Source organism: Apodemus sylvaticus, chromosome 14 (genome assembly GCF_947179515.1).
Source record: "Apodemus sylvaticus chromosome 14, mApoSyl1.1, whole genome shotgun sequence".
Lineage (NCBI taxonomy): Eukaryota > Metazoa > Chordata > Mammalia > Rodentia > Muridae > Apodemus > Apodemus sylvaticus.
The window spans coordinates 69091095-69117385 of record NC_067485.1 but is presented as its reverse complement, the minus strand read 5'-3'; the positions used below and the strand labels follow the sequence as shown (position 1 = coordinate 69117385).

Genomic DNA, 26291 nt, shown 5'->3' with positions numbered 1-26291 from the left:
TGGAGGGTCGTGCAGAGGGAGACATTTTTGGAGCACTCCGTCCCAAATGGGATATCTTTATCAAATCCCTTCCCTCTGTAGGAGGCTGTAGGAGAGCTGGCTGGAAGATTGTAAAAGGAAGAGGTGGTAGATGGCTCCGAGGAAACAGAACCTTCTAGACACAATATATAAACTCACAGAGACTGTGATAGCCTGTACAGATTTAAGCCAGGAAAAAAAAAAACCCACCTCTCAGCATGTTGAAGGGAAATGGACACTAAGTCCTATTCCTCACTAAGAAGCTGTCTTGCAACTAATATCTGCTGGGAGAATATGGGGTATATAATCCACACTCCAGCGCAGGACCCATGCTCAGGAGTAGTTGGCCAACATAAAATAGACTCCATGTTTGTGTGTGTGTGTGTATGTGTGTGTGTGTGTGTGTATGTGTGTGTGTGCTGTTTGTTTTGATTTGATTTTTCGGTCTTTCTGGTTTGTTTTGATTTATATTTTGAGGGAGAGAAATAACAGGAAGTTGGGTAAGCAGGGAGGTTAGGAGGGTCTAGGAGAAGCTGGGGGTGGGGGTGGGGTGGGGGAAGAATGTGATCAAAATATATCATAAAATAAATGTAAAATATATATTCTCTTAAAACAGCAAAAAGCATGTAAGTAAAAAATGAGAGAGAGAGAGAGAGAGAGAGAGGGAGAGAGAGAGAGAGAGAGAGAGAGAGAGAGAGAGAGAGAGAGAGAGAGAGAGAGAGATGGGAGGGAGATGTGTTCCGATATTTCCAGGTGAAATTGGGGCCAGGGAAGTTGGAAGTGGACATGATCAAAGTATGACATTGTCAACGAACAATAAAATATATTCTTTAAAACTGTAAAGTTACAAAGAGAAGACAAGGAACATTTGTGCATAGGTAGCCTGACCTTCTCCAGCTGTTAGGCCAGAGTCCTTGAGAATGTGTAGTGTACTCGGGAAAGCTCAAGTGTCTAGGGAGGAGGAGTCGGACAGCATGGACACTGTGCTTGCCCAGGAGCAGAGGGCTGCTACTCGCTCACCTTCTTGGCTTCTGGTTAGCAAAGGGGTCCCACGGAAAGGGAGGAAGCAAAAGCAAAGAAAAGCGGGGAAGCCATCTCAGTGCCTTCACTGCCTGCACCCAGTTATTGACTCCTGATAATCTGCCCTTGTGAGAATGGCGCTCACCCACCCTCAGGGCAGAACCCCCATGCCTGGAGCACCTCTTACAGGTCCCACCGCCCTCCACACTCACACTGGTGACACGCAGGACCTCTAGAAGAGCAGCCAGTGTTCTTAACCACTGAGCCATCTCTCCAGCCTGTAATGGGTATTTATTAATAACAAGTTTTTTAGAAATTTCCCTGGGGAACATTGTAAATGTTGGTAAAATATATTATGGAAGTTTGAAAAATGGCTCAGGAGTTAAAAGCACTGGCTGCTCTTCCAGATAAATTAGGTTCTATTCCCAGGAACCATCTGACAGCTCATAACCATCTCCAACTCCAGTTCCAGTGGACCTAATGTCCTTTCTGGAATCCAGCAAATTTGTGGAATATATACATAGATGCAGACAAAACACTCATATATAGAGAATACTGTAAATCCTTATAAACTATGTTAAGAACTGGAAAGTAATGAAGTTGAGCTTTCCCATACTTAAAGAATTCATACCTTATTCTAACTAAGCTGTTTTATGGAGCTATTACTTCATATTTGTTATTAAATCCTACATTCAGTTTTCACAGACTGAAAGTTGTTTTTTGTTTTTTTAAAAGAAGCATAATTAACTTTCATTAAAAGAATTTCCTAGCCTTGGGCAGATTTTTTTTTTATTTAAGTCTATGAGCCTTTCCCAAAGAATAAGGAAGAAACAAGGGAGCCAGGTGCTTAGTACACACTACCACTCAGTTTGCAGAGATCTGTCAATGTTTAATGCAAGTTATCTACTGTCCCTGTCGCTGAAAATGATTGTTAAATTGCCACAGGGAGATGGGGGGAAGCCCCGTACAGCCAGCATAGTGCACATTAAACAAGTTACATAATATATACAAACATATATAAACAGTGTCAGACATAAGGCAAACATTACACTCTAAGAGAGTTCGGGGTCTTCTGCTAGAGCACAGGATTCAAGACTCTTGTGTGTGAGAGAGAGAGACATTAAATACGCGTGAAGATCTGGGATACTTGTAGTACACGCTAACATTCAAAGACGTTATTCTTCAATAAGCTGCTGTCCCTGAAGTCAAAAATTATCTCAGTGAAGGGTAAGGAAAGAGGAAATGAGAAAAATATTTCAGGAAGTATTGGAAATCATTTCATGACACACAATGGCTTTATTTATTATTTCTGCATAAGGAGGGAGGCTTACCACCTCTCGTGCCCTTTACTGTTGAGCCTCCCGTTAGAAGAGTCCTCTTGCCTCTATATACAGAGCACTTGGGGAACCCATTCATGCTGGCCGTGACCCTGTGCCTGGGTCCCGGGTGGCTCAGTCTGTGGTTCAGGAAGTCTGTCCTTACACCAGAGACACTGGGCCCTTGTAGCTACTAGGAGAATGTTCTTGAGCGAAGTTGTCTTCTGAGGACAACATCCAGTTCACAAAGTTTTGTGTCTGTTTTCATGCAAATGTGACATTTCCGAGGGCTTATGCTACTTCCTTTCTTTACTTTCCAGAAGCCTGAGCTCAGTTTGGTCCTTACCCTGATGGGATCTGCCCTTTGGACACTTGGGTTCTTTGGTGATGAACAAGTAGCCAGCAGATAAGCTGCCGAGACAGGAGGGAGCTCAGAGCCAGTCCAGGACCTGCTCTCAATTCACTCCCAGGCTTCTGCCAAGAAAGCCCTAGGCTCTGCCCCTACCCTGCCTGGTTACAGATCCTTATGTCAGGGCCTGTTATACTTCCCCTTGTCCCCGAGGCTCTTCTATGACCCTACCTTCTAATACCTCTCCACCCTTCTGACTCTGCTTCTAATAGGCTTCTCGGGTCCTGCTCTGACTCTGTGTTCTAATAGACCCGAGGCTCCGCCCTGACTCGAGGCTCCGCCCTGACTCGAGGCTCCGCCCTGACTCGAGGCTCCGCCCTGACCATACTTGTTACTAGACCCCCAGAAGCTCTTAAAGTCTGCAGTGCACTGCTTTGAGCTTCATTGCAAACTTTCACTACCGTGCATTCCAATCTGGGGGTTCTCAGGATGTGGAGACAGCCTTTGGCAAATCCTCACATTTTACCACTTGCTATTGACAACAGCTGTGAGAACCCATTTTGGCGAAGATCCTCACGTTTTTGAGCAATATACCAAACGGACTTTTAAAAATAGTATTTTATACTAACTCTCCCAAATATGGCATACCTAGTTATGATTTTGGTTTGATTAGGGCTATTCTTTAAATAACCTATAGAAGGTGCCCATCGAGGCGCTATAACTGCCAGGTTGCTATGAACAGTCAGCATTTGCTCAGGCCAAGACTACACTAGCTTATGTCTTTTCAGAACAGAAACGTTCTGCTCAGTGATTACTGAAGCAACTTAGGTCAAGCCACAAAAAGTTAGACCACAGTCCTACCTTTATATCCTGCGGGTTGATCTCTGGATTTGTTTGACACCGTAGAGGTCCCAGAGTTTGAAGATGAAAAATATAGAGGAGAAACTCATCCCGAGCAGAGAACGGCCAGCCCACTTCCAGAATGCTGTCACTGATGGTGCTGGGTCCAATGTTGTGCAGCTGCAAGAAGGTGGCATATTAGGAAATGACACAGTCCAGCTCTGTCTATCATGTGTCTGTTTTGAAAAGCACATATTATTAGCTTTAACTATGGTGCAGGAAATAGAACACAGAATCTAGCCAGGCAGGGGGAGCTCTGAAATCACAGTATGGACACATTCAGGAAAGACTCAGGCTGCGAAGCTCCCAGCATGGGTCACTCAAATACTGTGCAGGTGGGGTAATTCACATTGGAAATGCTTGGGACCAGAAGCACTTTAAACTTCATAATACTGCAATACAGAATGCAAATCTTAGGGATGAGAATCTCCTGTAATCATAATGTACTGATGTTTTCTTCATACTTTATTATCTATGTATCTATGTATCTATCTATCATCTATCTATCTATTGATGTTTCTATGTATGTACATATATGTATGTATGCATGTACTTATCTGTTTCTATATATGTATGTATCTATGTTTCTATGTATGTATGTATCTGTTTCTATGTATGTATCTATGTTTCTATGTATGTATGTACATATATATGTATGTATGCATGTATTTATCTATCTATGTATGTATCTATGTTTCTATGTATGTATGTATCTATGTATCGATATATGTATGTATCATCTATCTATCAATCTATCTATCTATCTATCTATCTATCTATCTATCTATCTATCTATCTATCTAAAGTATGTGTGTGCATGTACATGTGTAGGTGCCTGTCCATGTGTGTACCTATAGAGGCCAGATGTTGACATCAACTCTCTTCCTGGCCTTCTCTGCACCTTATACATTGAGATAATGTATATCTTCCTTGAACCCAGAGCTCACTGGTCTGGGACTTATGTAGCTAGTCAGCCTCCTCCAGGGATCCCTTGTCTCTGCTCTCTAATCAGATGACCCACAGGTCGCCACACCTACATGGCAAGACTGTGCAGCCTCATATATATATATATATATATATATATATATATATATATATATATATATATATAAACTTGCTGGTGTTTTGACTATGGTCTATCCCTTGAGGTCAGGTGTGGTATTTCCTTGAGGTCAGGTGTGGTATTTTCTGTTTGCAGTAAGCATCATGTGAATGCTCAAAACAACTAGACGTTGTAGTTCGTACTGTTGTTTGCAGATTGGAGAGGATCAGTCTGCACTTACTATGTACAATCATAGCTATGCTTTCCCTGAACTTACACAAATTTAATGGTAGCACTAGAAATGTTATTTTAATTATACACTTCCAAAATGTAGCGATCCTCTCTTTACATTGGAATTTGCCTCCCGCCTGACTACTGGCTTGTCAATTGCAACCATCTGTAAGGCACTCTCTTTCACCCTCTGGGAAAATGGCCGTCCATCAAGCACCAAAGACAGCCTGTGTACCCTACAGTTCTCTTCGAGTGTGTGTTTCAAAGCTGGGACTCCTGGAGCAAGCTGACCAGTTACATTAGCAGGTCCCAAGGAAAGGAAGTCCACACCTCATGAAGATGAGCATTTTAAACATGTGACTTCCATTCAGAGGACACAGACCACATCCCCCAAACAGTAAGCACAGAGGAAAGTATTGCGAGTCTACAGATTATTTTCAAGAGTGGTAGAGATCTTTGTCCCCCCTCAGTTCTGACAATGATTATAATCTATAAAGCAACAAATTTTCTGTTTTTGCTACTCAATGGCCTGTTTAATTCACATCATTAAAGGAGTATGGTACCCAATGACAGTGTACTATGAGACTTGAGGTTGATGAGATTGGTATGTAAGAGAATTTGGTGTATTAGTTTTTTTTTCAGCTTGCAAAGCATGAGACATTTAATACATCAAAATTATTGATAGATTTTACATGACTTTCCTTCTGCCACAAGCAGTAGAGCAGGCAACACCTCTGTGGATACATTTTCCATTTCATACACTTGTCTAATTCTTTATTTCATACAACATCTTAGAATTGCAATTTCTAGGTCAGAGAGCATACACACGTCTTTCTCTTGAATGTTTGAAACTGTTTTCACTTTAAAAGAAGAGGTAATTAAACTAGTCCTCTTTTTAAAATACTAAAGCAAGAAAATATTACATAGAATTTTTGACAGCAGGTGGTGAGAAACACTGACATCCTTAGGAAGAGCGTTTTGTTTTGTTTTGTTTTAGCATCCTAGTGACTACTTTATACTAATCCTAGAAGCAAAGTTGTGCATGGATGATTGAATCTGAACAATTTTTTCCAAACTCAGAAGTTTTACCATTCTTGAGAAGAACTTGGCTCACGGGGCTTAGTACATGCTCTGACCACTCACTGTCTTCCCTGTGAAGGTCTTGACCTGAGTTGTGCTGGGACTAGGCTGTCTCTTTGTTGTTGCAAGAGCATAAGCTCAGGCTGGGGCTTCTGAACATACAGATGAAGGGAATCTTCATGCCAACACAGCTCAGGAGTTATCACTTCTTCCCTGTAGATGGACAGCTCATTTGGGGATGTCTTTATTACTAACCCAGGAGGAGCTCTTTGTGACCCTTGGTGATGGCTGGGGTTAACTGTAAATGTTACAGTACCTAAATTGACCTGAGACACAGGCCTCTAGGGGATTATCTTGGGCTTGTATTGATTTAGAATGCTCTTTTTCAATTGTAGGTGGCACTAGTCACTTGTACTGTCAAAAATGGAGAAGGTGGGCTGGCCATGCAGGCATACGTGCATTTCCGTCTGACCCCTGAGTAGAGATGCAATGTGACTGACTAGCTAGCCTTCTGTTTCCACCACAGTCTCCTCCCCTCCTGCTGCAATGTCTTTCCTGCTATGATGAACTGTATTCCTATGGAACTATAAGCTAAAATAAAGCATCCCTTTAGTCACTGATGATAGTGTACTTTATTACAGCAAAAAGGTAACTAAGGCATCCTTGTCACATGAGATGAAAGTCATATCCAGAAACAGAATGACTTTGAATGACACTCTGCTACACTCACAGATCAGTGCCTTGCTCAGCCTTTGTCAGAGAAGCTCCCTCCTGCACTAGACAGGAACAAACAGAGACCACAGGCAGACAACATGCAGAGCAAGACACCTTGGAACACTCGATTCTAAATGGGATGCTCATCTCCATCAGTTCCACCTCCTTCAAGGCTCAGGGAACTCTGGGAAAGAGGAGGCTGAGTTAAAAGAGCCAGGGGGTAATGGAGGGCACTAAGGGAACGAGAGCTTCTGACACAGCAGAGTCAACACACATATGAGCCCACAGAGACTGTGGCAGCGTGCACTGCCCTGCCTGGGTCTTTGCCAGGTGAGACCCCAGTGCTGAGAGAAGAACTGGACACAAGCCCCCATCCCCAACCCAGAAGCTATCTCCAATAGATAACCACTTGCAAATAAACCGCAGCTTTCTCCAATGGCATCTCACTGGGTGTAGGAAACACTCTTAAGGTCGGATCCCATGCCTGGCAGTAGATGGGTAACACACAATAACTCAACGGGATTTTGAAGTTTGTCTTATAATTTGTCAGGGCTTCTGTTTGTTTCCATTAAAGGTCCATTGTGTGTATATTATGGTTTCTGGGTTTGTGTTTTTATGGGTTTTCTGCTTGTACAAATGTATACATGTCTCTGCCGCTGTATGTTTTCATGAGATTTCCTTTGGCTCCTTTTCTTCTGTTTTCTTGTTTGGTTTCTTAACCTAATTTATTATTTTTAAATGCCTGTTCATAGTATCTTAATGAGAGAGAAATAAAGGGTGTGGATATTGGTGTGTGGGAAACTGGAAGGAACTGGGAGGAGGTGGGGGGACCATAATCACAATATTTTATATATATATATATATACGTATATTATATATATATATACATATATAAAATCGATTTTCAGTTAAAAAGAGATAGAAAGAAAGAAGAAAGAAAAGAAGCAAGAAAGAGTAAGTCCCACTCCAAACCATGTGTTAATAGATAACGAATGGAGAAGGATCCTAATCAGAAAGTCTCTTGGAACTTCATTTTTTTAAAAATCCATGCTGGGTTCCCTGAAAATGAATTGCTTCAGGGCAGATGGCATTGACTTTAAAGATAAACCTAAATAACCACTAAATTAAGCCTTGATTATATGCTTATTTTTTCCATTAAAAGTTTAAATATTTTAGGTAACATGTCAATAAATCATTCCACTGTTAACAGGCTAACACTCTGCATTGGACATTGGACTCTTTCTGTGGTTTGCTGTTTGCCTCTGAAGACAGTTTACCAATCTGTGGACCATCTCAGAGCTCAGGATAAATTATTCATTTCCTATTTCACTTACCCAAGTAAAAGGTATAATTATGCTAACATGTTCTTCCTCATAAATTATTTCTATATTTTGATACAGTAACGAATCATTCATCCAAAAAGTATTTGAATAGCACCTTATGCACACTATTTTAGTTTGTAAATACTTAAGTTTAATGTATCTAAAATGTGATAAGAAAAGAAAAGGAATAAATACAACCAAAGTAGCTAGCTTTTTTTTTTAAATGCATAGGTTGTCCAAATACTATGTAGGGAACAGACAAACTATTTTTAAAATATAATTTAATAAAAGAAGACTGTCACTCTTACCCCTGAGGACTAAGTATCTGTGACTATGGTTTTTTAGCTGGGCACCCATGGCAGCCATGGCAAAATGGTACTATAATAGCACAAGTTACAAAGTTGGACCTGATGTTCTATGAAGTTCTTATTAGTAAAGAATATTTGAATAAATCTCAAAAAATTAAGAGTATTTGAATAGAATCTCAAAAAAATTAATATGATGTACTACCTTGAGCTGAATAGATGATTCATGAGTTAAGAGTATTGGTTACCCTTCCAGAGGCTCTGAGTTCAGTTCGCGGCACCCATGAGGCAGTTTATAATCATCTGTAACTCCAGTTCCAGAGGATCAGATGCCCCCTGGCAGCCTCCACAGGCACTAGGTACACATAAGGTGCACAGACCTATATGCAGGTGAAACTCTCAATGATAAATGAATCATATAACAATTTAAAAAAGAAGTGGATACCTCATAAATATGCTCGACCAAAGGACCAACTTCCTCCTCTTTGCGTGGCTCCTCTTTTGGTTCCCAGTTGTGGACGGGCAGAACAATCTGCGGAGGGTGGGACACTCTGCAATATGGAATATGAGGTTAATTACTGATGAGAGCCACTGAGGATGTCTTTGTTGCATATTAATATTTGCAACTGGTTTCATATATTACACAGGTTTGAGTGGAAGCAAACTGTAGTTATCTGAAGATATATACAATACAGGGTAAGACATTGACAGTAAGGCTGGGTGAAATGACAGAGTGGAGTCTCAGAAGCACTGAGTGTTTTTAATAACTGGTTTGCTCTACAGGCACTGTTTTATGGCCTTGCACATCTTAGACACTAGGGGGCAGAGCAGAGCGCATTCTTGAGTGGACACGAACAATTCAATGCACATACACTCTAGGTGCATTCATAAAGCCTGCTTTTTTTTATTCTTTGTAAATATATGTATGTACCTCTGTGTTGTGTGTTGGTGTAAAAATACACCTAGGATCTCGTGAGTTCTATTCAACATCCAGTTGGGAAGAAGTAGTTTCTGTGTAAAGCTGTCTGCATAGAACAGTAGCTACGCTGTCTGTGTTCCTTCTTTTTAGCTTCCTTCGCTTCTTGTTACTGCAGGGATCAGAGCCAGAATCGAACCCGGAAAGGGTCAAGTATGACCAAGGCATAGAATTGTTCTCTAGAAAGCTCAAGGGGCAAGAGAGGTGTAGCTAAGTGTTGCCATCATCTAAGTATGAAATTTACTTGACATTTGCAGAGAACACATAGACATATGTGTGGCATGTTCATGCATACACATGTTTCCATATGTAGTCCTGTCTCCTGGAGGAAGTGGAGGACAGATCTTGGTGCTGAGATGCACTCTTCAGTCCCTTCTGCGCCTGATGTTTGAGACAGCACAGCCCGCGGAACTTTGCAGTCTCTGCTTTGGTTATGCTGGGCTGGCCACGCTGCAAGCCTCTGGAGTCCCAGTTTCTGGTATTCTGTGCTGGGGCTCCAGTGGCTGGCACAGGCACACACAGCTTTTCCCATGCGCTGTGAGGACCCAAGCGAAGCTAGCTCCTCGTTCTTACACAGCCCTTACCCCAAGCCACTCCCCAGCCCCCACACTAGAATGTGAAAACTTTCCTTACGACTTTCTAGAAATTTATTATTGTAAAAGAATCCCTCAACATCTCGCTAAAATTAATTTCCACAGAATGTATCCTTATGTGGGTTTAAAATGCTGCTTTAAGAATGTTCAGTAATTACTGCAGCCTGTAGCAACTCTGTTTCCCCCCCCCCCTTCTAGACTGTTCCATCTATTAAGTGCCCATTTCTCTTTGTTGTTGAATAATCTATGGTATGGTTTGTTTACCATGGACTCATTGAAAACCATTCAGGTTGTTAAAGTTTAAATGAATTTCTATAAGCATTTATATACAAGTTTCTGTGTAAACTTAAGTTTTCATTTTCTGGGGAATTTTTTTTTCTGAGATAAAGTAAAAGAGTTTTGATAAATTGAAGTGTGTTTGCTGTTAGGAACTTCAAAACTAAAGATTTGGCTATATGATATTTGAAAAAAAATAAGAGACCCTGTTTTGAATTTCTATTAATCCCAAATAGCAAAAATAAAAAAAAATTGTTGTCTTAAGTAATGTTGACCCTACCAGCAGTGGACAGCATTCTATAGAGGCCTATGTTATTAATGATTTTTTCCTCTTTTAAATTTTTTCTTTTATCATTTGGTGTGTGTGTGTGTGTGTGTGTGTGTGTGTGTGTATGTGTGTGTGTATGTGTGTGTGTGTGTGTGTGTATGTGTGTGTGTGTTGTGAATGAAAATGGCTCCCACAGCCTCATAGGAGAGGACTATTAGAAGGTGTGGATTTATTGAAGTAGGTGTGGTCCTGTTGGAAGAAGTGTGTCACTAGGGTGGCCTTTGAGGTTTCAGATGCTCAAGCCAGGCCCAGTGTCACGCTCTCTTCCTGTTCCCTTTGGATCAAGATGTAGAACTCTCAGCTCCTTCTCCAGAATCATGTCTGCCTGCATACTGCCATGATTCCCAGTATGACAACAATGGACTAAATCTCTGAACTGTAAGCCAGCCTCAAATGTTTTCCTTTATAAGAGTTTCTGTGGTCATGGTGTTTCTTCACAGCAATAGAAACCTTAAGATTTTGTGTGTGTGTGTGTGTGTGTGTGTGTGTGTTTGCCAGGGCATCTTGTGTGAGTCAGCACTTCTACTATTTTGGTTTTGGTTCTGAGTATAATCCTTGGGTTCTCAGATTTGGCAGAAAGTATTACTTGGCGAGCTATCTTGTGAGCTCTGCTTCGGCTCTTAATACAGCCTATTGCACTGGATTATTTTTAAAAGGCTGCATATTTCAGTAATTCTTCATGAACTCAATATATGTGTTTTTTTATACTGATGGCCATGTTTACCTAATGCAGATCCATGCTAAATCAATCCTTTATCTTGATCCTGATCCTTTATCCTGGTAAATACCAATTGACTCAATGTTGATGCACATAGGACCGAATCAAACAGAACAGTTGTAAGTACTTTTACCACTCAAGAAACTCTCCTTAAGATTATTTTTAAAACTATAAAAGCAACAAGGAATAAAACTGGGCTTAACATAGTGCATGATAAAGTAGCTAAGAATAAACACCATTGGCCAAAAGAAAGTTAGATTTTCCTAAAGGCTGAACACAGAAGCTCTTCAACACAGTGACCATTTGTTCCTTGAAGAATTAAATATTGGAACCAACGTTTTAAAAGAATAACCAGAGGAAAGAATTTTGCTATGTGATATGGCCAGAAAGAACTTTTACACTGTTGGAGAATAAACTATAGTCAAGTATTGGACATTCATGTAGCAACTAAAACATCCACATGAGAAACCCAGTGCTAACTGGTTGTTTGGATTGCTAGCAACAATGAATAGAAATTTCCCTGTTTACTGCAACTGATGGCAGAAATACATGTGAAAACATTAATCCCACAAAGTGACCGTGTGAGGATGAAGACAGTCACCATCAGCCCTTCAGCTGCCTTGACTCGTTTATACATTATTGAGTACGAAAACCTTTTCCCCAATTTATATTCATTTACATAACAATTTAAGTTTAGAATTATAACCCAGCTCACATATATTGTTGTTATTTACTATTATTATTACTATTATTATTATATTACTATTTATTATTATTGGTTTTAGGAGACAAGGTTTCTCTGCATGGTTTTGGCTGTCCTGGAACAAGCTCTGCGGATCAGACTGGTCATGAACTCAGAGATCCATCTGCCTCTGCCTTCTGAGTGCTGGAATTAAAGCATATATTACCATGCTCGGTTTGGTTCCTATAACTTCCGGTTAGCAAAACTAAAATAAACTGCAGGGCACTTGGTGGCACAGGTCTGTAATCCCAGCCATTCACAGGCCTATAACTAACTAATCAAGAGAGTGAGGCAGCAGGATTAGAAGTTCAAAGGTTACAGAGTGAGTTTAAGGCCCACCTTGGAAACCTAGTGAATTCTGCCTGGAAAGAAAAAGAAATTAAGGGGATGGCTGTATGGCAGAATTACTTAGCATGACTGAGGTCCTAGGTTCAATCCCCAGCACCGAGGAAAACCAATACAACAAACACATCAAACCGAACTCAGATAAGCAAATAAGGACAAAGCTGTGAGAGAAGCAGAGAGTGAGATGGGCTCATGAATGCGAGTGGCATGGCCGAGAATACAGAGGAGACGGCAACATTAGCGCTGTCTCTTCTTCCCTGAGATCTTAAGGCAGTAGCTCTTCTCTCTGAGAAACAGGCAAGGGGATGAAATTAAAACTCAACAAAAATAAAGCTACTCCAACCCCTTACATCCCCGGGCTCCAAATGAGTCATTTCCCTTGAGTCAGATGAATCAGAGAAGAAATCACAAAGTTAGAAACCCAATATAGCACAGGAGAGAGAGAGAGAGAGAGAGAGAGAGAGAGAGAGAGAGAGAGAGAGAGAAAGAATGCATATGTATGTGTGTGTATGGTGTGTGCTTGAGTATGTGTTCCTGTGTGTGCATGTGTGTGGTGCATGCTTGTGTATGTGTTCCTGTGTGTGTGCTGTATGCTTCTGTATGTGTTCCTGTGTGTGTTTCCTGTGTGTGCATATCTGTTCTATACTTGTATATGTGCTTCTGTGTGTGTATATGTGTGGTGCTTACTTGTATATTTGTTCCTGTGTGTGCATATGTGTGGTACATGCTTGATATGTGTTCTTGTGTATGTGTGTGTGTGTGTGTGTGTGTGTGTATCCCAGTGGTTCTTCTCTAGTGTAGTTTCTGAGACATGTCTCTGAGTGACACTGGAACTCACCTATTGGAAAAGACTGTCCCACAAGCCCCAGTGATCCTCCTGCTCCTACCTCCACAGTTCTAAGATTACAATGATGGACATCATAGTTGCTTTCTAGAGTAGGAACTAGGGACTGGAACTTAGGTTGTCATGTTGACACTGCAAACACTTTAGTGACTGAACCATCTCAACCCAAGCCCTTAATAAAGTCATTAATACAGAAAAATATATGGTGCTAATATTTATGCAAGGAAAAAAATCACCAAAGATAGAATTTCTAGATATAATGAGAGAGAGAGAGAGAGAGAACCTAGGAAAAAGAATACAAAAAAGCACAAAACAAACAAGAATGAAAAGAAAAAGGAACAGGGAGGGAAGTGGGGAAGTGGGCCAAGTACTGCTAGAGCAGCCACCCCCCTCTTCGCTCCCCACAACAAGGCAGTAATGGAAGAGGATGGCTCAGCCTCTTGTTCAGCAAGACGTCAGAGGCTGAACATATGTCTGAGCCAAGAGAGGGGCAGGAGAGCTACCCAGGCTCCCCTGAAATCAGGACCTCCTGCTCCCGTGGAGGAGAGGAGTCCAAGTGGGAGCCAAGAACAAGAAACCCAAGCTCTCAGCAGGAGGGAGGCAAGAGAAGATAGGGGATGATGGTTAGGCACACATTTCAGCAGGCATATGGCGCCTTCTGAAGGTCAGGGTTGGAGAAGTAGAGCAAGAGTCTGGATAAATCCTGTTGGGAAGAAGAACGCTCATGTGCAGGGACTGAGGCTGGAGAGATGCTCAGTAGTTACCAACACTTGGTTGGAGGAATGCTCCTAATATATTGAATGAGTCTAGTCTACCCGAATATGTAAGAAAGAAAAAGGATACTGTAAGAAGACCATAGACCAATACTTCTCATGAGCATAAACGTGAAGGTCCCCAGCTCAATTCCAGAAAGTTCAATCATAGAGTATCTCCAGAAAACAAATTTAATTTAAACTTTCAAAACAAAAATGAATCAGTTTCCAGTGTTCATGGACCTATGGAGACGAAGACATAACCATTTAATCATCTTCATAGGCATAGAAGAAGCATCTGACAGAACTCAATGCAGAGTCATTCATTCTAGCAGTTCTCAAGCAAAAAGAAGATGAACAGAATGTCAAAGGGAACAGACAGAACTTGAGAGAAAATGGCTATGAAAACTGTAAAGTCAACGTCAGACTAAACGTGAAAGACTGCATGATGTCTCTTTGTACCATGTCTATCCAGTCTTTGACTAGTGAGCCTGGTCCTTGTTATAAGAGAGGAAAAAACAAAATAAGGACATTTAACTTTGTCCAAGAAGAGGTGTGGCCTTTGTCCTCATTTTCTGCAGGATACTTTGGAAGATATAATTTTATTGATGCCCAAAGTGACAAGGGTTGTGTGAGCCTTTGTGACACAGTAGAAATTCCAATAAAAAGGCTTACTGTGAGGTTGTCCAAACCAGAAAGACCAACAGTGACATTTAGATGGAAGTGTTAGTCATATCATTTTAGTTAACTTGGAGATGAAAATCACCTAGGTGGCCAGGCAATCAACAAATGCCCCTCTACAAAGGACCAATAAAACTTTATCCCTGAGGCTTGGGGCATAGCTAGTGCTGCTCTGCACACTGTTACCTATCAATACTGAGAAGTGATAGGTCCTACTCTGCAACCTAACACTGGAGAAGGAAAAGGAGAAACTTGTTCTGCCTTAGAGCAATAGTGAGACAACTATTACCCAGACAAAGAATACAAACCATTAAAGAAAATCTGTTACTAGAGTTTCATTCTTTCAACAACATTGTTAAGAAAGCCATAGAGCTCTGTGCCTCACACTGAGAGAAGTTATTTCAAGGCCAGGTCAGAAATTTTATAATTTCCTACCAGGACATGGGGGGAATTTTATAATTCACTATCAAGACAAACAATCCCATAATGAGTGGATGAAAGACTGAAATAGATACTTCATGAAAAAGATGGGACTAGTGGCAAGGGATGCCATGCCAGGGAAGAGATGCAAGCCAAACAATCATTAAGCAAATGGACTCTAAAAACCACATTTATTATGCTAGAATATATATATATATATATATATATATATATATATATTTGTGTGTGTGTCTGTGTGTGTGTGTGTGTGTTTGTGTGTGTATATCTCAATGCTGTCAGGAATGGGACACATGGAGACAACCTATACAGTCACCAAATGGTGGATGAATCATTCACTGGGTGTTCATACAAGGAAATACTTCTCAGCTGTAACAGGAAACAGACTACTGATATATATATATATATCATGGCTCTTTCTCAGATCCTTTATGCTAATTAGAAGAAGCAATCCTCATTCTGAATGAGTTCCCTCTGTGATATTCTGGGAAAGGCAAAAGTATCACGACAGAAACTAGACCAAGACGCCAGAGTACAGAGTAAGGGCTGACTACAAAGGAGCCCAAATAAATGATTATTTTCAATTTTCTCATGGTATTGTAAATTTACAAACTGGTCTCCCCAAAGTGTCAATTTTACGACGTATAATTTACCTCTCAAACCTGACTTTCAAAACAAAACGGACACCCAATAAACTATGAGAAGATCTGTACGTGTCTGACTGATAGTCTAATGTCTACATTCGTAGTCATAAACACATCTCTAGGAGGCAGCTAGCAGGTCAAGGTACCTGACGATCTGACTTTTGTCCCACATGCTGGGGAGAACTGAGTTTTAAAAGTGTAGAGCTCTGCAGTACTCCACATAAGATAAGTGTTTAAAAATTCCCATCTTAGTAAGAAAAGTCAATTGTTTGCATAGTAATATGTATAAAAATGAATGCAAAATTTCCCTTGATAGGGAGAATAAAATTAAAAATGTAAAAAAAAAAAAACCTCAATTTCACTTAGCAACTAGGAGTCAGTAAGTTAAGTCTTCAGACAGACACACTACCACTCCTCCTAGGCAACAGGCTTAGCATTTAAAACTGGACCAGCCTGAGAACTAGTTGGGAAGACAGTACAGTGGAAATTTCCACCCAGTTCTGGAATGGGATTTCGTAAAATAATAATAATAATAATAATAATAATAATAATAATAATAATATATACATAAGCAACCCCAAAAATTCTACCAGAGAACTTCTACAGTTGATTTTTTTAAAAAATAATTTGATATCAGTCACTAAAGTAAGTACACACACACACACACACACACACACACACACACACACACACACACACAGTCTGATCTTGAAATAGCAGTCCTTCACATACGTCTTATTAAAATGCTTCCACATTGTACCAGAAGAGGCACATGAAAAAGTTCTTAAAATTGGATCTGGGGCAAGCTCCACATGTTCATAGAATTGGATGGGCCATGGCAGAATTTTACAACATACCCCTCTTGTGTCGATAAAGTCGGTAAACTATAAGCACAGGTGCTTAACACTGGCAAATCTCAAAAGCATTCATGTGGATCAATAGCCGCAGAAATATACACTAATAAGGTCACAGAATAAGGTTCAAAAGATCATCCACAGGAGGGCTATGACCACCATCCCCAGGGATGAGCTCTGGAGACTGATTGCCTGTATTTCCATTTTAGCATTCAGTGTTTTCTAGGTGTGTGGCCTTTAACCCCTAGGTTACAATCCCCTGACTTGTTGAGGGTGTCAGCACTGTGAAATGGCTCTGCAGGCCGAGATCTACAATTATCATCCTGGAGGAGTGAGTACCGGTCCAGACCTGTGAGCAAGGCAGGCAGGACTCTGGAGTCCAAGGATAATTTGGTTTAAAAGACTACTTGACATGTTTAGCTAAGTGATTGATCTGCAGAAAGCAGAATTACAAAAACAATAAAACATGCATTTGTGTAAGGTAACAACTTATAGAGTCCAACTTCCTTCATCAGGCAAGGTTTCCCAGCTGGAAGTAATTCAAAGACTTCCCTTCACCTTCTTCCTCCTCCCCCCGCTTCTTGGCCCCTTCTTCAAGGAGTAGGATGGATGGAAAGAGCAGGGTACAGAATGCAGAGCCATTGGCCCTCACATCCATGTTAGAAGTTTAGTAAGTGACACAGGGTGGATTTAAATGGCCATCATGTTAAAATAATTATAGGGAAAGTGAGGGTTTTTTTCCAGACCATCATACATGTATGTATGTATGTATGTATGTATGTATGTATGTATGTATCTATCTATCATCGATCTATCTAGCTTCTCATTAGCGTATTTCTAGTTCAGTTACTGAAGTCTTGGTCTGGGTAATTAAATGACCTCTTGAAGTCCTTAGACTTAATACAAGGTTTAATCTGCTTGCTGATGGGCTAATGCTCATTAGAAAACGGTAAAGGCAGTCAATTCCCCTAACATGAATCTTGCGTGTAGTTCTGCATCGTACTTCATCCTATGCCTAACATACAACACTAAACTTAACGATTTACCACTTACCCCCTGATTTCGACCTGAGCAACAGCAGTGATGTTGATTTGCACACTCACGAAATTGCTGTCGGGATTGTCCTTGTTGGAGCTGAAACAAAGAGATGACATAATTTCACTATACATTCTCACAATCGTGAGGGTCACACTGTATATCACAAGAGCAAACCACATTTCTAAATGTATCACTTGGGGAAAAAAACGATGGGATTTATCCTACAGAATCATAACCATTTGTCCAGGGAGATGAAGAGCTTTTAGGATCTATAGAAACTCTCATTTGGAAGCACAACAGAGATGGAAAGCAGCCAACACGTTAGAATAAACCAAAGGGCACTGAGTTGAGTTTGTGTTTCCAGCTTCTACCTAAGACAAATTCTTTTGCCTCTTGTCATATAATGCTCAGTGCTCTTCAGATAGGAAACAACAGCACAGTCAACTCTAGATTTTTCATGCTAATAAAATGGAGACCTGGCATGCGTGATCCAGGGCAGCATAGAATCCAGAAAGCTTTTGGGGCTGGCTCTAAAACGCATCACACCATATGTTGTTTTATCAGAATTTTATCTTCCTTATGGTTTCCTCCTTAAGTTAATATTAATTTAAAATGTGTTTTATTATATATAAGTTAATATTAATATATGAAATGTGTTTGAAGTCATCACATACTTATAGGCTGTCCATGACAAGGAACAGGGAGTGGATGAGAAACTCAGCTATGGCACAGAAAGGCACAGGAAATCTGGGTATTGCATAACCAGGCAGTTCAGAGGACGTGGGTGCTTGTGCAATGCATCAAGACTCTTAAGACAGAGGATGTGAGTTTCATAATTCTTCTTTGTATGTGGCAGAAAATTTTAAATTTGCTGCTTTTTCTCAAGCAAATATCATTAATTCATCAATTATGAAATTGGACTTTGTAAAAAGTATACAGATTAAGTAGTTGTGGCTGGAAAGAAAATTAAATAGAACTACCAAGAGTCTCAAGCAGTGCTTGGGCCTTGGATACAGTCACCACCCAACGGCATGCCCAAACGTTTGCGCCTTCATCAAAGCCACTCAGCGATGCAACAACCACTGTCCGTGGTGTTTGTAGTCTGGTTTGTAAGAACAGAAAGTCTCCTCTGTGGCCCTCATGAGCAGCGCTGGGATCCACTGGGCAAGTTCTCACTGTCAAAATGGAGACACGGTAGATTCCCATCAGTCTTCTGATGCTTTCCCAGGTCAGGGTACGTTGGATAAGATCCTGCTTTTCAATCAGGAGTGTCTTTGCAAAGTCCTGATTGCTTGTATTTACTGCTAAGGCCACTTAAAGTCTGAAAACATTAGTGAGAGGTGTAAACAGGCAGATGTCCAGCCTGTTTCCTGCAGGAGATTCACCGCTACTAAGATTGTAATGGAGTCTACAGGGACTTCCACACCAAAGATTAAAGCCCAGTTCTGATCATCTTATTTCATTATCACTGCATCTGGGGGGATGGGGCTGCTTAATTTTCCCTTTTAAAAGAAAGTGTGTAAAAAAAAAAATTCAGCTGCTGAAAATTGTCTTTGAACTGCATGAGACTGTGAGAGACCTGGGATTTTTAATTACATCTATTCATTCTTCCTTAGCGTAGGTGTATCTGAGAGTACAGGTGCTACAGCACACAGGTGGAGCTCAGAGCATCCCTGTAGGAGCTGGTTCTCTCCTGTACACCTATGTAGGTCCTGGGGAATTGAGCTGGACCATTAGACTTGGCAACAGGTAACTTCATCTGTTGAGCCATCTCCTTTGAAATTCAGTAAGAGCAATGGCTGACACAGGGCGGTCCTTGGTTGCTCGATGAGGCTGCTCCTTCACAGGATGCTAGTGCTTTGTATCTTCTCAGTGTTGATGAAGTCTCCTGGTAAGGAAGGATCTGACTTCATATATAACTCAGGTGCTTCCTGGACCTCTTCCCAGGAAGGAAACTTCCTTCACTAATACCATAGCTACATGCAAACATCTCATTTAGCCTTTGCTGAGAACGCAACCTTGACAATGTTTACAAAGGCACGCTGGCACACACGGATATGTGTGTGTGTGTGTGTGTGTGTGTGTGTGCGCGTGCGTGTGCCTGCGCGTGCGTGCGCAGGCACGCATGCATTTATAACTGTGTCCTGCTGTTCAGAGTGGAGAGGGATCTCCCCATACAGATCCAGGGCTTTGAGAGACCATTTAACGTCCTTATTTGGCAACAGGAAATATTTTAAGTATATTAATATATGAAGCCAACTTATCTCCTGACTTTAATATATAGAAACAGGCATTTTATTGTGGATTGTGGTTACCAGTCATGGTAGAGTATAGGCTGTGGGGCATTTGATTTATTTTTTTTTTGTTTGAACACATTTAACTTGAATACAAAGTGACTTCAGTGAGTTCTTACATCTTTGGAGTTAGCCAGCAAAGCATAGAGATAAACACCTTTCAGATGCTTTAGTACTTTTGTATGCAGCTGTCCTCAAATTCTTCTCAGATACTTTTGGGAATTTGATCCCTGATGAATATCCAAGGGTATTTTCATTCGTTTTTATAATTTTTAAAATAGTTGCCATTGTCCTAAGCAGAAATGGGATATCATTATGACTTTTTTTTTTTTTTTTTTCTTAGAAAAATGTGAAGGTTGATTATTTGGTCATTTCTGATTCCACCAGATTCAATCCTTCATTGATGGATTCATTTTTTAAACTATGGTCTGCATGAAGGATTCTGGGGATGCCCACTTAGGACATTATATAGGACCTCTTGTCTCTTTGGTAAACAACAGTTTGCATCAGTTCTATTATCTAAAATCTGAGAGGGAAGCAATGAGTTTATGCTGTATCTTAGTCCTGGATAGTCTTCCTAGATGAGGCCTATGTGTTTTTATAAGAGAAACATCTTTCCCCAAGTGACACAGGCTTTATGCCCATGAAGGATCAATGACGTCAACATTGATGGGAAGAAATAGAAGCTTCAGGCTCTGTCTAAGGTGATATCAGTGTCTTTACTTTAAGATTTCCTCTCTTAAAGCTTAGTAATACACACTCACAGGATTTTAAAAATTGAAAAATTGGGGACCATGTGAACATTTGGGGAAATACTTATTTTGGTGGATGTGAAGAATTGGTTTAATAATCTTTGAATAGAATAAAGAATTATGACAAGAGAATCAGACTCCATCATTAATATAGGTAAAAAATGTAAAGGTCTAGAAGTCACCAGAAAACCACGTACACCCAAGAAAGAGCCAATTATGTGAGAAATGAACATCTGAACCAGCTAGAAGACTTCTTTTCCTAGAAAGCTGCATCAGGCTTTGAATGGGGACAGGGAAGGGAAGTGCTAACACATTTAGATCTAATTGGTTACATTCTTATCCTAAGGTTCCTCTCAAGCCTTACATGGATGTAGCTTTCATTGTTGTAAGAAAGTAATTTGCCATGCAGAGTAATTATCACAAAATCTATCACTCTCTAATATCCCTTCGTCTTGTAAAATGTTAAGGTAAATTACAGAGTATTTGAGAACCAAGTAATAGACACCAAGTTTACAGCTATTCCTATGGTTACAACAAGGGCTCCATATACTAGGCAAGATGGACAATATTATGGAAAGTACCATGTGACATCTATAGCAATGTCTTTAAAGCTTTGTAAATGTTTGACTAAAAAAAGTAGAAAGGTCCCTTTGACAGAACATCTTGTTAGTCAGATTTATATTTTTCAATCACGAATGGCTCACATAAAAGACAATTATACCACATTATATATTTTATGTATTAATTATGTCACATTGTATCTATTTCCTTTTCTTTTAATGAGTCTAGGACCATTACATGCACTGCACTAAAGTCATATCTGGGAAATCCCAGCCTGGCTGCTTGATTTCTCTCTAGGTCCTTCTGTTCATCAAATACCGCTAGCCATGAAATAACAGACTAGACAAGGAAAGGCAGAGTCGTGGCCAGATATCTGTATAGGCCACCCATGAGCATCTGTCTGCATGGTTCAAGGTTGCTAGAGAATGACCCAGTCCTCAAACAGGGCTATGTCACCTTGGCCTACCACAGAACAACCACTCAGTCCATCCTTAGACTCTGCCCCTTTTGGACGTTTAGGAAATTATAGATTTCACTTGCAAGATGTATCTTTTTGTTGTTGTTCAGATTTTGCCCCAGGGATTAGCCGTTGACTGGCTGCTGACTGCATATGGTAAGAGTGGGTTCAGTACTTTCTTGTATATAGTACAGGATAGTACAGCCCTGCACAGCACAGCACAATGGCCCTGTATCTGGAGGGAGGAGAAGTGGAGGGGAGTCAGCAGGACTGGGGAGCTGATCAAGACAAAAAGCGGGCGATTTGACACCCTGACCTATGATATTATTTCATCTCTTTCAAAAATTCACAATACCAAAAATAAAAGGCTGAAATAATTGAGAATTGCGAATAAGAATGGGTCTGGGAAAGTGTAGATTCTCATTTTAGGAGGAGTTTTAATGTGCAGGCCCTTGGCCACCATGCATCTCTTCATCCGAGAGCGAGTGATGTCAACAGAGAGCAAGTGTAGAAGTCTAACCTTCTGATTTGGAGATCGAAGCCAATGCTTGTGTTTGTTCTCTCAAGACGAGGAACGGCAAATCGGAGGCCCAGAGAAAACTAGAAACAAAAAAACAACACACATAGGACACAAAGGTATTCACAGGAGGACCCCACACACAGTGTGGCAGTTTCTCCTTAGTAACCCCTGTTCCCATCACCACCACCACCACCACCACCACCACCACCACCACCACCACCACCACCATAGCCTTTATCTCCTATTCTGGATATCTGGGAGATACGAAGAAGTATGCCCTGAGACCCCCCTCTCTCCCTCTCTCCCTCTCTCCCTCCTTCCCTCCCTTCCTCCCTCCTAACCTCTCTTCTGTTTCCTTCCTGATGAAAAATTCTAACAATACAAAATATAAGATTTAGCGAGTTGTAATGCTTATGCTTGATAGCTGCTGGTGTAGTTGTAGAGATCACACCTGTGGCATCAAGGCAATAAAGTGGGCGATGCTTCTAATGATGCTCTAGGAAGAATTAAGTGTACAGTGTTCTGCGTGTCATGCATGTTAGCTATAGTTTGGGAAGTCCACATAAGCAAAATTACTGCATGTTTGAAAGCAGTGGGAGTCAAGTATAAGAAAATATTCTAGGAGAATATTCTATAGTCAGGTTGGGGTAATGGTTGTGTGAGGTTCTTTGTTCTCCTTTATTGTCCAAATTGTAAAAACTGCTCTTAGTATATTTGTATTCTGAAAATAGATTCATTTAAATTCCTTCCTCATTTAAATGGAGAGAAGAAAGCCCATGGGGAATCTGGTTGAGGAAACTAACATATATACAGTGGATACTGTGTGTATATATGATGACGCTACCTGCTACCTGCTCACCCAAGGATTGTTCTGAGTCCTGTTTGCCTTATCTCAGGAAATCACAGTCTCTGTTAGGCAGGGATGGTCATGTTGACATCCTCCAATCCAATAGCTAACTGAGGATCAGAGTGACTGAAGACTCTGCTCCTGCTACAGAACACATAAATGACAGAGCTGGGATTTCAGTCCCTGTGAGGCAGATTCCAGGAACAGTCCTCACAGCAACTGCACGGTGAGCGTCAAGCCAGCAACAAAGCAAAGTTACTGAGAAGCAGCAGCAATGACCTACAACAATCTGTTATAAATCCTCCTCCCCAGGGTCTCTACCTGATGTGCACTAGCATCTTGTATGTGTGTGTGTGTGTGTGTGTGTGTGTGTGTGTGTGTAGATGGATGTGCATGTATATGTGGAACCCAGAGATTGATATTGGATGTCTTTCTGTTGTTCTCCACTGCATCTTTCTGTTTTACTGTGACAGGAACTCTCACAGAACCAGAGCCCCAGGGACCATCCTGTCTGTCTCCTTAGCACTTGGTTTCAGGCTTGTCCCAAAGTGCCTCGCTGAGTGAGTCTTGATTATAAGGCATATGTTAATAGTTTATGCCTCATCAAGAATTACTTTTTCAAATGATTTTCTGTAACACGTCTGAATGTGTTCTTCTCTCTTCTTTGGAAAATTTTTGTTTTTATTTTGTCTTGCTTTTTCTACTTGAAGAGTTTCTAGAAACTCCCCAGGGTAAGAAGAGTAACAAATTAGCTGATGTTATGAATGACCTGAGACAGGTATATTTCCCTTCCTCATCCTCGGTCTCCATAACTATTTTCTTTTCCTACAGCCTTACAATGTTGCTAATATCGAACGTCTTGCTGCACAGGAATAGATGTATTTTCATATTATCTCTCCAGGCACATTCTCTAAGTAACCAAGAACGGTGTGATAAAAATTGTTGCAGGAATGAGAGTCCTTGTTTACACGTGCAGTCATGGAAGTCCCCAATATCCTGATGAAGGCTACCTGAAGTTGGTCCTGGTGACAGAACAATCCTTATAAGGTGATGACAAAGTAAGGCATGGCAAGTCCCTGTGTGTAATTGTCACAGCAGGGCTGAGCCACCATAGCTCAATGTTTCAGGACCCTTGCTGCTCCTTCCCCTCTGGCCTCCGTGGGCAGTTCCACAGATGTGGGCATATAATCTTATACACACACACACACACACACACACACACGTGCGCAAATAAAATAGAATATTTTTAGAAATCACATATATTAACTGAAAAGCTTTGAACCCATCTGTCTTGCTATTTTTTTTAGAGAAATTTACAAGTTATGAACCTTATTAGTATATAGTAACTATTTTGTATCACCATGACAGCTACATGTGACCAGCTTTTCCCTTTAAAAATTTTAAGTCAGACTTCTGATTACTGAGTTGACAAGATTAAATTAAGGTCAAAGACACTTTTTTTTTGCCTTTGGAAAATGTTTTCAAAATATTAGGCCTGGGATAAATATTCCTGGTGATTTACTTATGTGTACTTTTGTTTTAAATACCAGGCCTGCATTTCCATCTGTGATTCGCTCCACTCCATAGCCAGAGCATGTTTTCAAAGTACAAAAGGAAGACACAAGTGAATCAACATGTTTAATAACAAAACAGAAAGCAATAAAATTAGATGTGTTTGAGGGCACTGAAGGGCAAGATAAGAAACCTCTTAGGTTTCTTCTACTAGGGACCCAGAGATAAATGAACCTAAACAGTTTACTTCCCTGCCTTCTCGAGATTATTTGCTGGTGAAACGGATTGATGGCCTCTCACATAAACACTTCCATGGGTCAGACTGTTCTGCTATTTACACCCCTTTTCTCAGCACTGCACTGGCCGGCAGCTTTTAGTCCACCTTTAGTCGTAGTTATTGGTGATTTTAGACCATCTGCAGTCTAGATTTAATACTCTCAATACTGAGCAGTGACCACGTCTGTGGATTGTGGATCCTGATGTCGATACCCTCATGCCAAACTGGTTTCTTCTTGTCTTTTAGGTAAATATTTTTATCTCTCATTAACTGGTTGGGTTTATTTCGTTGAAAACCAGCAAGAGGGGTTGCTAGTTTCTAACTAAGAGGATGCTAATGGGGGGTTGCTAGTTTCTAACTAAGAGGATGCTAATGGGGGCGGTGCTCAGCCTATCTTTCATATCTCCTTTGTAAACATCCCATCTGCTTCTCATTAGCTTTACTCAAGTTCTTCTCACAGCATTGCAGACCAGATAGAACACGGCCTTTGTGGTCAGGCCTGGTTGGAATCCTGTTTCTGCCTTTCATCATCTGTGTGACTTCGGGCAATGTGTTTGACTTTTCCAGGCCAAAGTGTCCTTGTCTAGAAAAATAGGTGAAATGCAGTAAGATAACATTAAAGTAGTTATTCTCTGGTGCTGAGCTTGGAACACAGAAGACATTCAATCCATGGGAACAACCGGGAATCTGTTACGGGAATTTGACTTGTATTAAATTTTTTTAATTAATTAATTTTTTTATAGAAGAAGTAAGTTTATAGTATTGCAGCTAATTACATTTTTTAAATACTCAAGATCACAGCAATGCAATAATGCAAAGAGGAAACACTATTATTTGATGTACTCACTGTCCTGAAGTATAAGTTGGGGAGACGTATTGAAGAAAATGTTGCAAATACTCAGTTACGTTTGTGAAACACTGGGATAAAAGATTTATTTGCCAGAAGACTTATCAGCATCTTTGAAATGTAAGACTCTGGACCCCCTCAGGGAAGCCCAGGATAAGTTACAGTGACCCCAGAGCTCCCTTTGAAGGATAGCCAGGGGGCATCACTGTTTAGAGACGGCCAGGGAAGAGTTCTCACACATCATAAATTCTCACAAAATTCTTTGCAAACAGGCAATTTCACTGATGACAGAAACACCTAATTTTAAGTGGAGGATCGTGTTAAGTTCTCTGTATTGTGGTTTAATTGTGTGATTTTTTTTTTCAGATTTCAGAATCTGTTCCCTGACCTCGAAATTGCTGCTACTGCTGTATTTATTATGAGGTGTTGCTCTTTGATACTCAAACTGTAGGTGGAGAAAGTAACTTCTCTGCCTGCAAATTATTCTGAGATCATTAACTGGCTGATTTTTCTTTCATTGTTACGATCCTTTTTATTAATTTTCAAATATATTTATTTAAAATGTGATTGATTGGTTGATTTGTGTGTGTGTGTGTGTGTGTGTGTGTGTGTCCCAGGTGTGCAGATGACAAAGAAGGCCATGGAGACGAGAAGAGGGGGGTTGGGCCCTCTGGAGCTAGAATTATCAGTAGGTTGTG

At 40.6% G+C, this 26291-nt stretch overlaps 1 protein-coding gene across 1 annotated transcript in view; it reads right to left on the bottom strand.

Moving 5' to 3' along the window:
* Positions 1 to 26291, bottom strand: part of Itga8 (integrin subunit alpha 8) — a 197443-nt gene that overhangs the window by 46846 nt on the left and 124306 nt on the right. The window contains exons 22-25 of the mRNA XM_052156913.1: positions 22111 to 22190; positions 17542 to 17622; positions 8743 to 8848; positions 3565 to 3723 (exon numbers count right to left, since the gene is read on the bottom strand). Coding sequence (XP_052012873.1) covers positions 3565 to 3723; positions 8743 to 8848; positions 17542 to 17622; positions 22111 to 22190 — 426 coding nt within the window. The remainder of the gene's footprint in view (positions 1 to 3564; positions 3724 to 8742; positions 8849 to 17541; positions 17623 to 22110; positions 22191 to 26291) is intronic.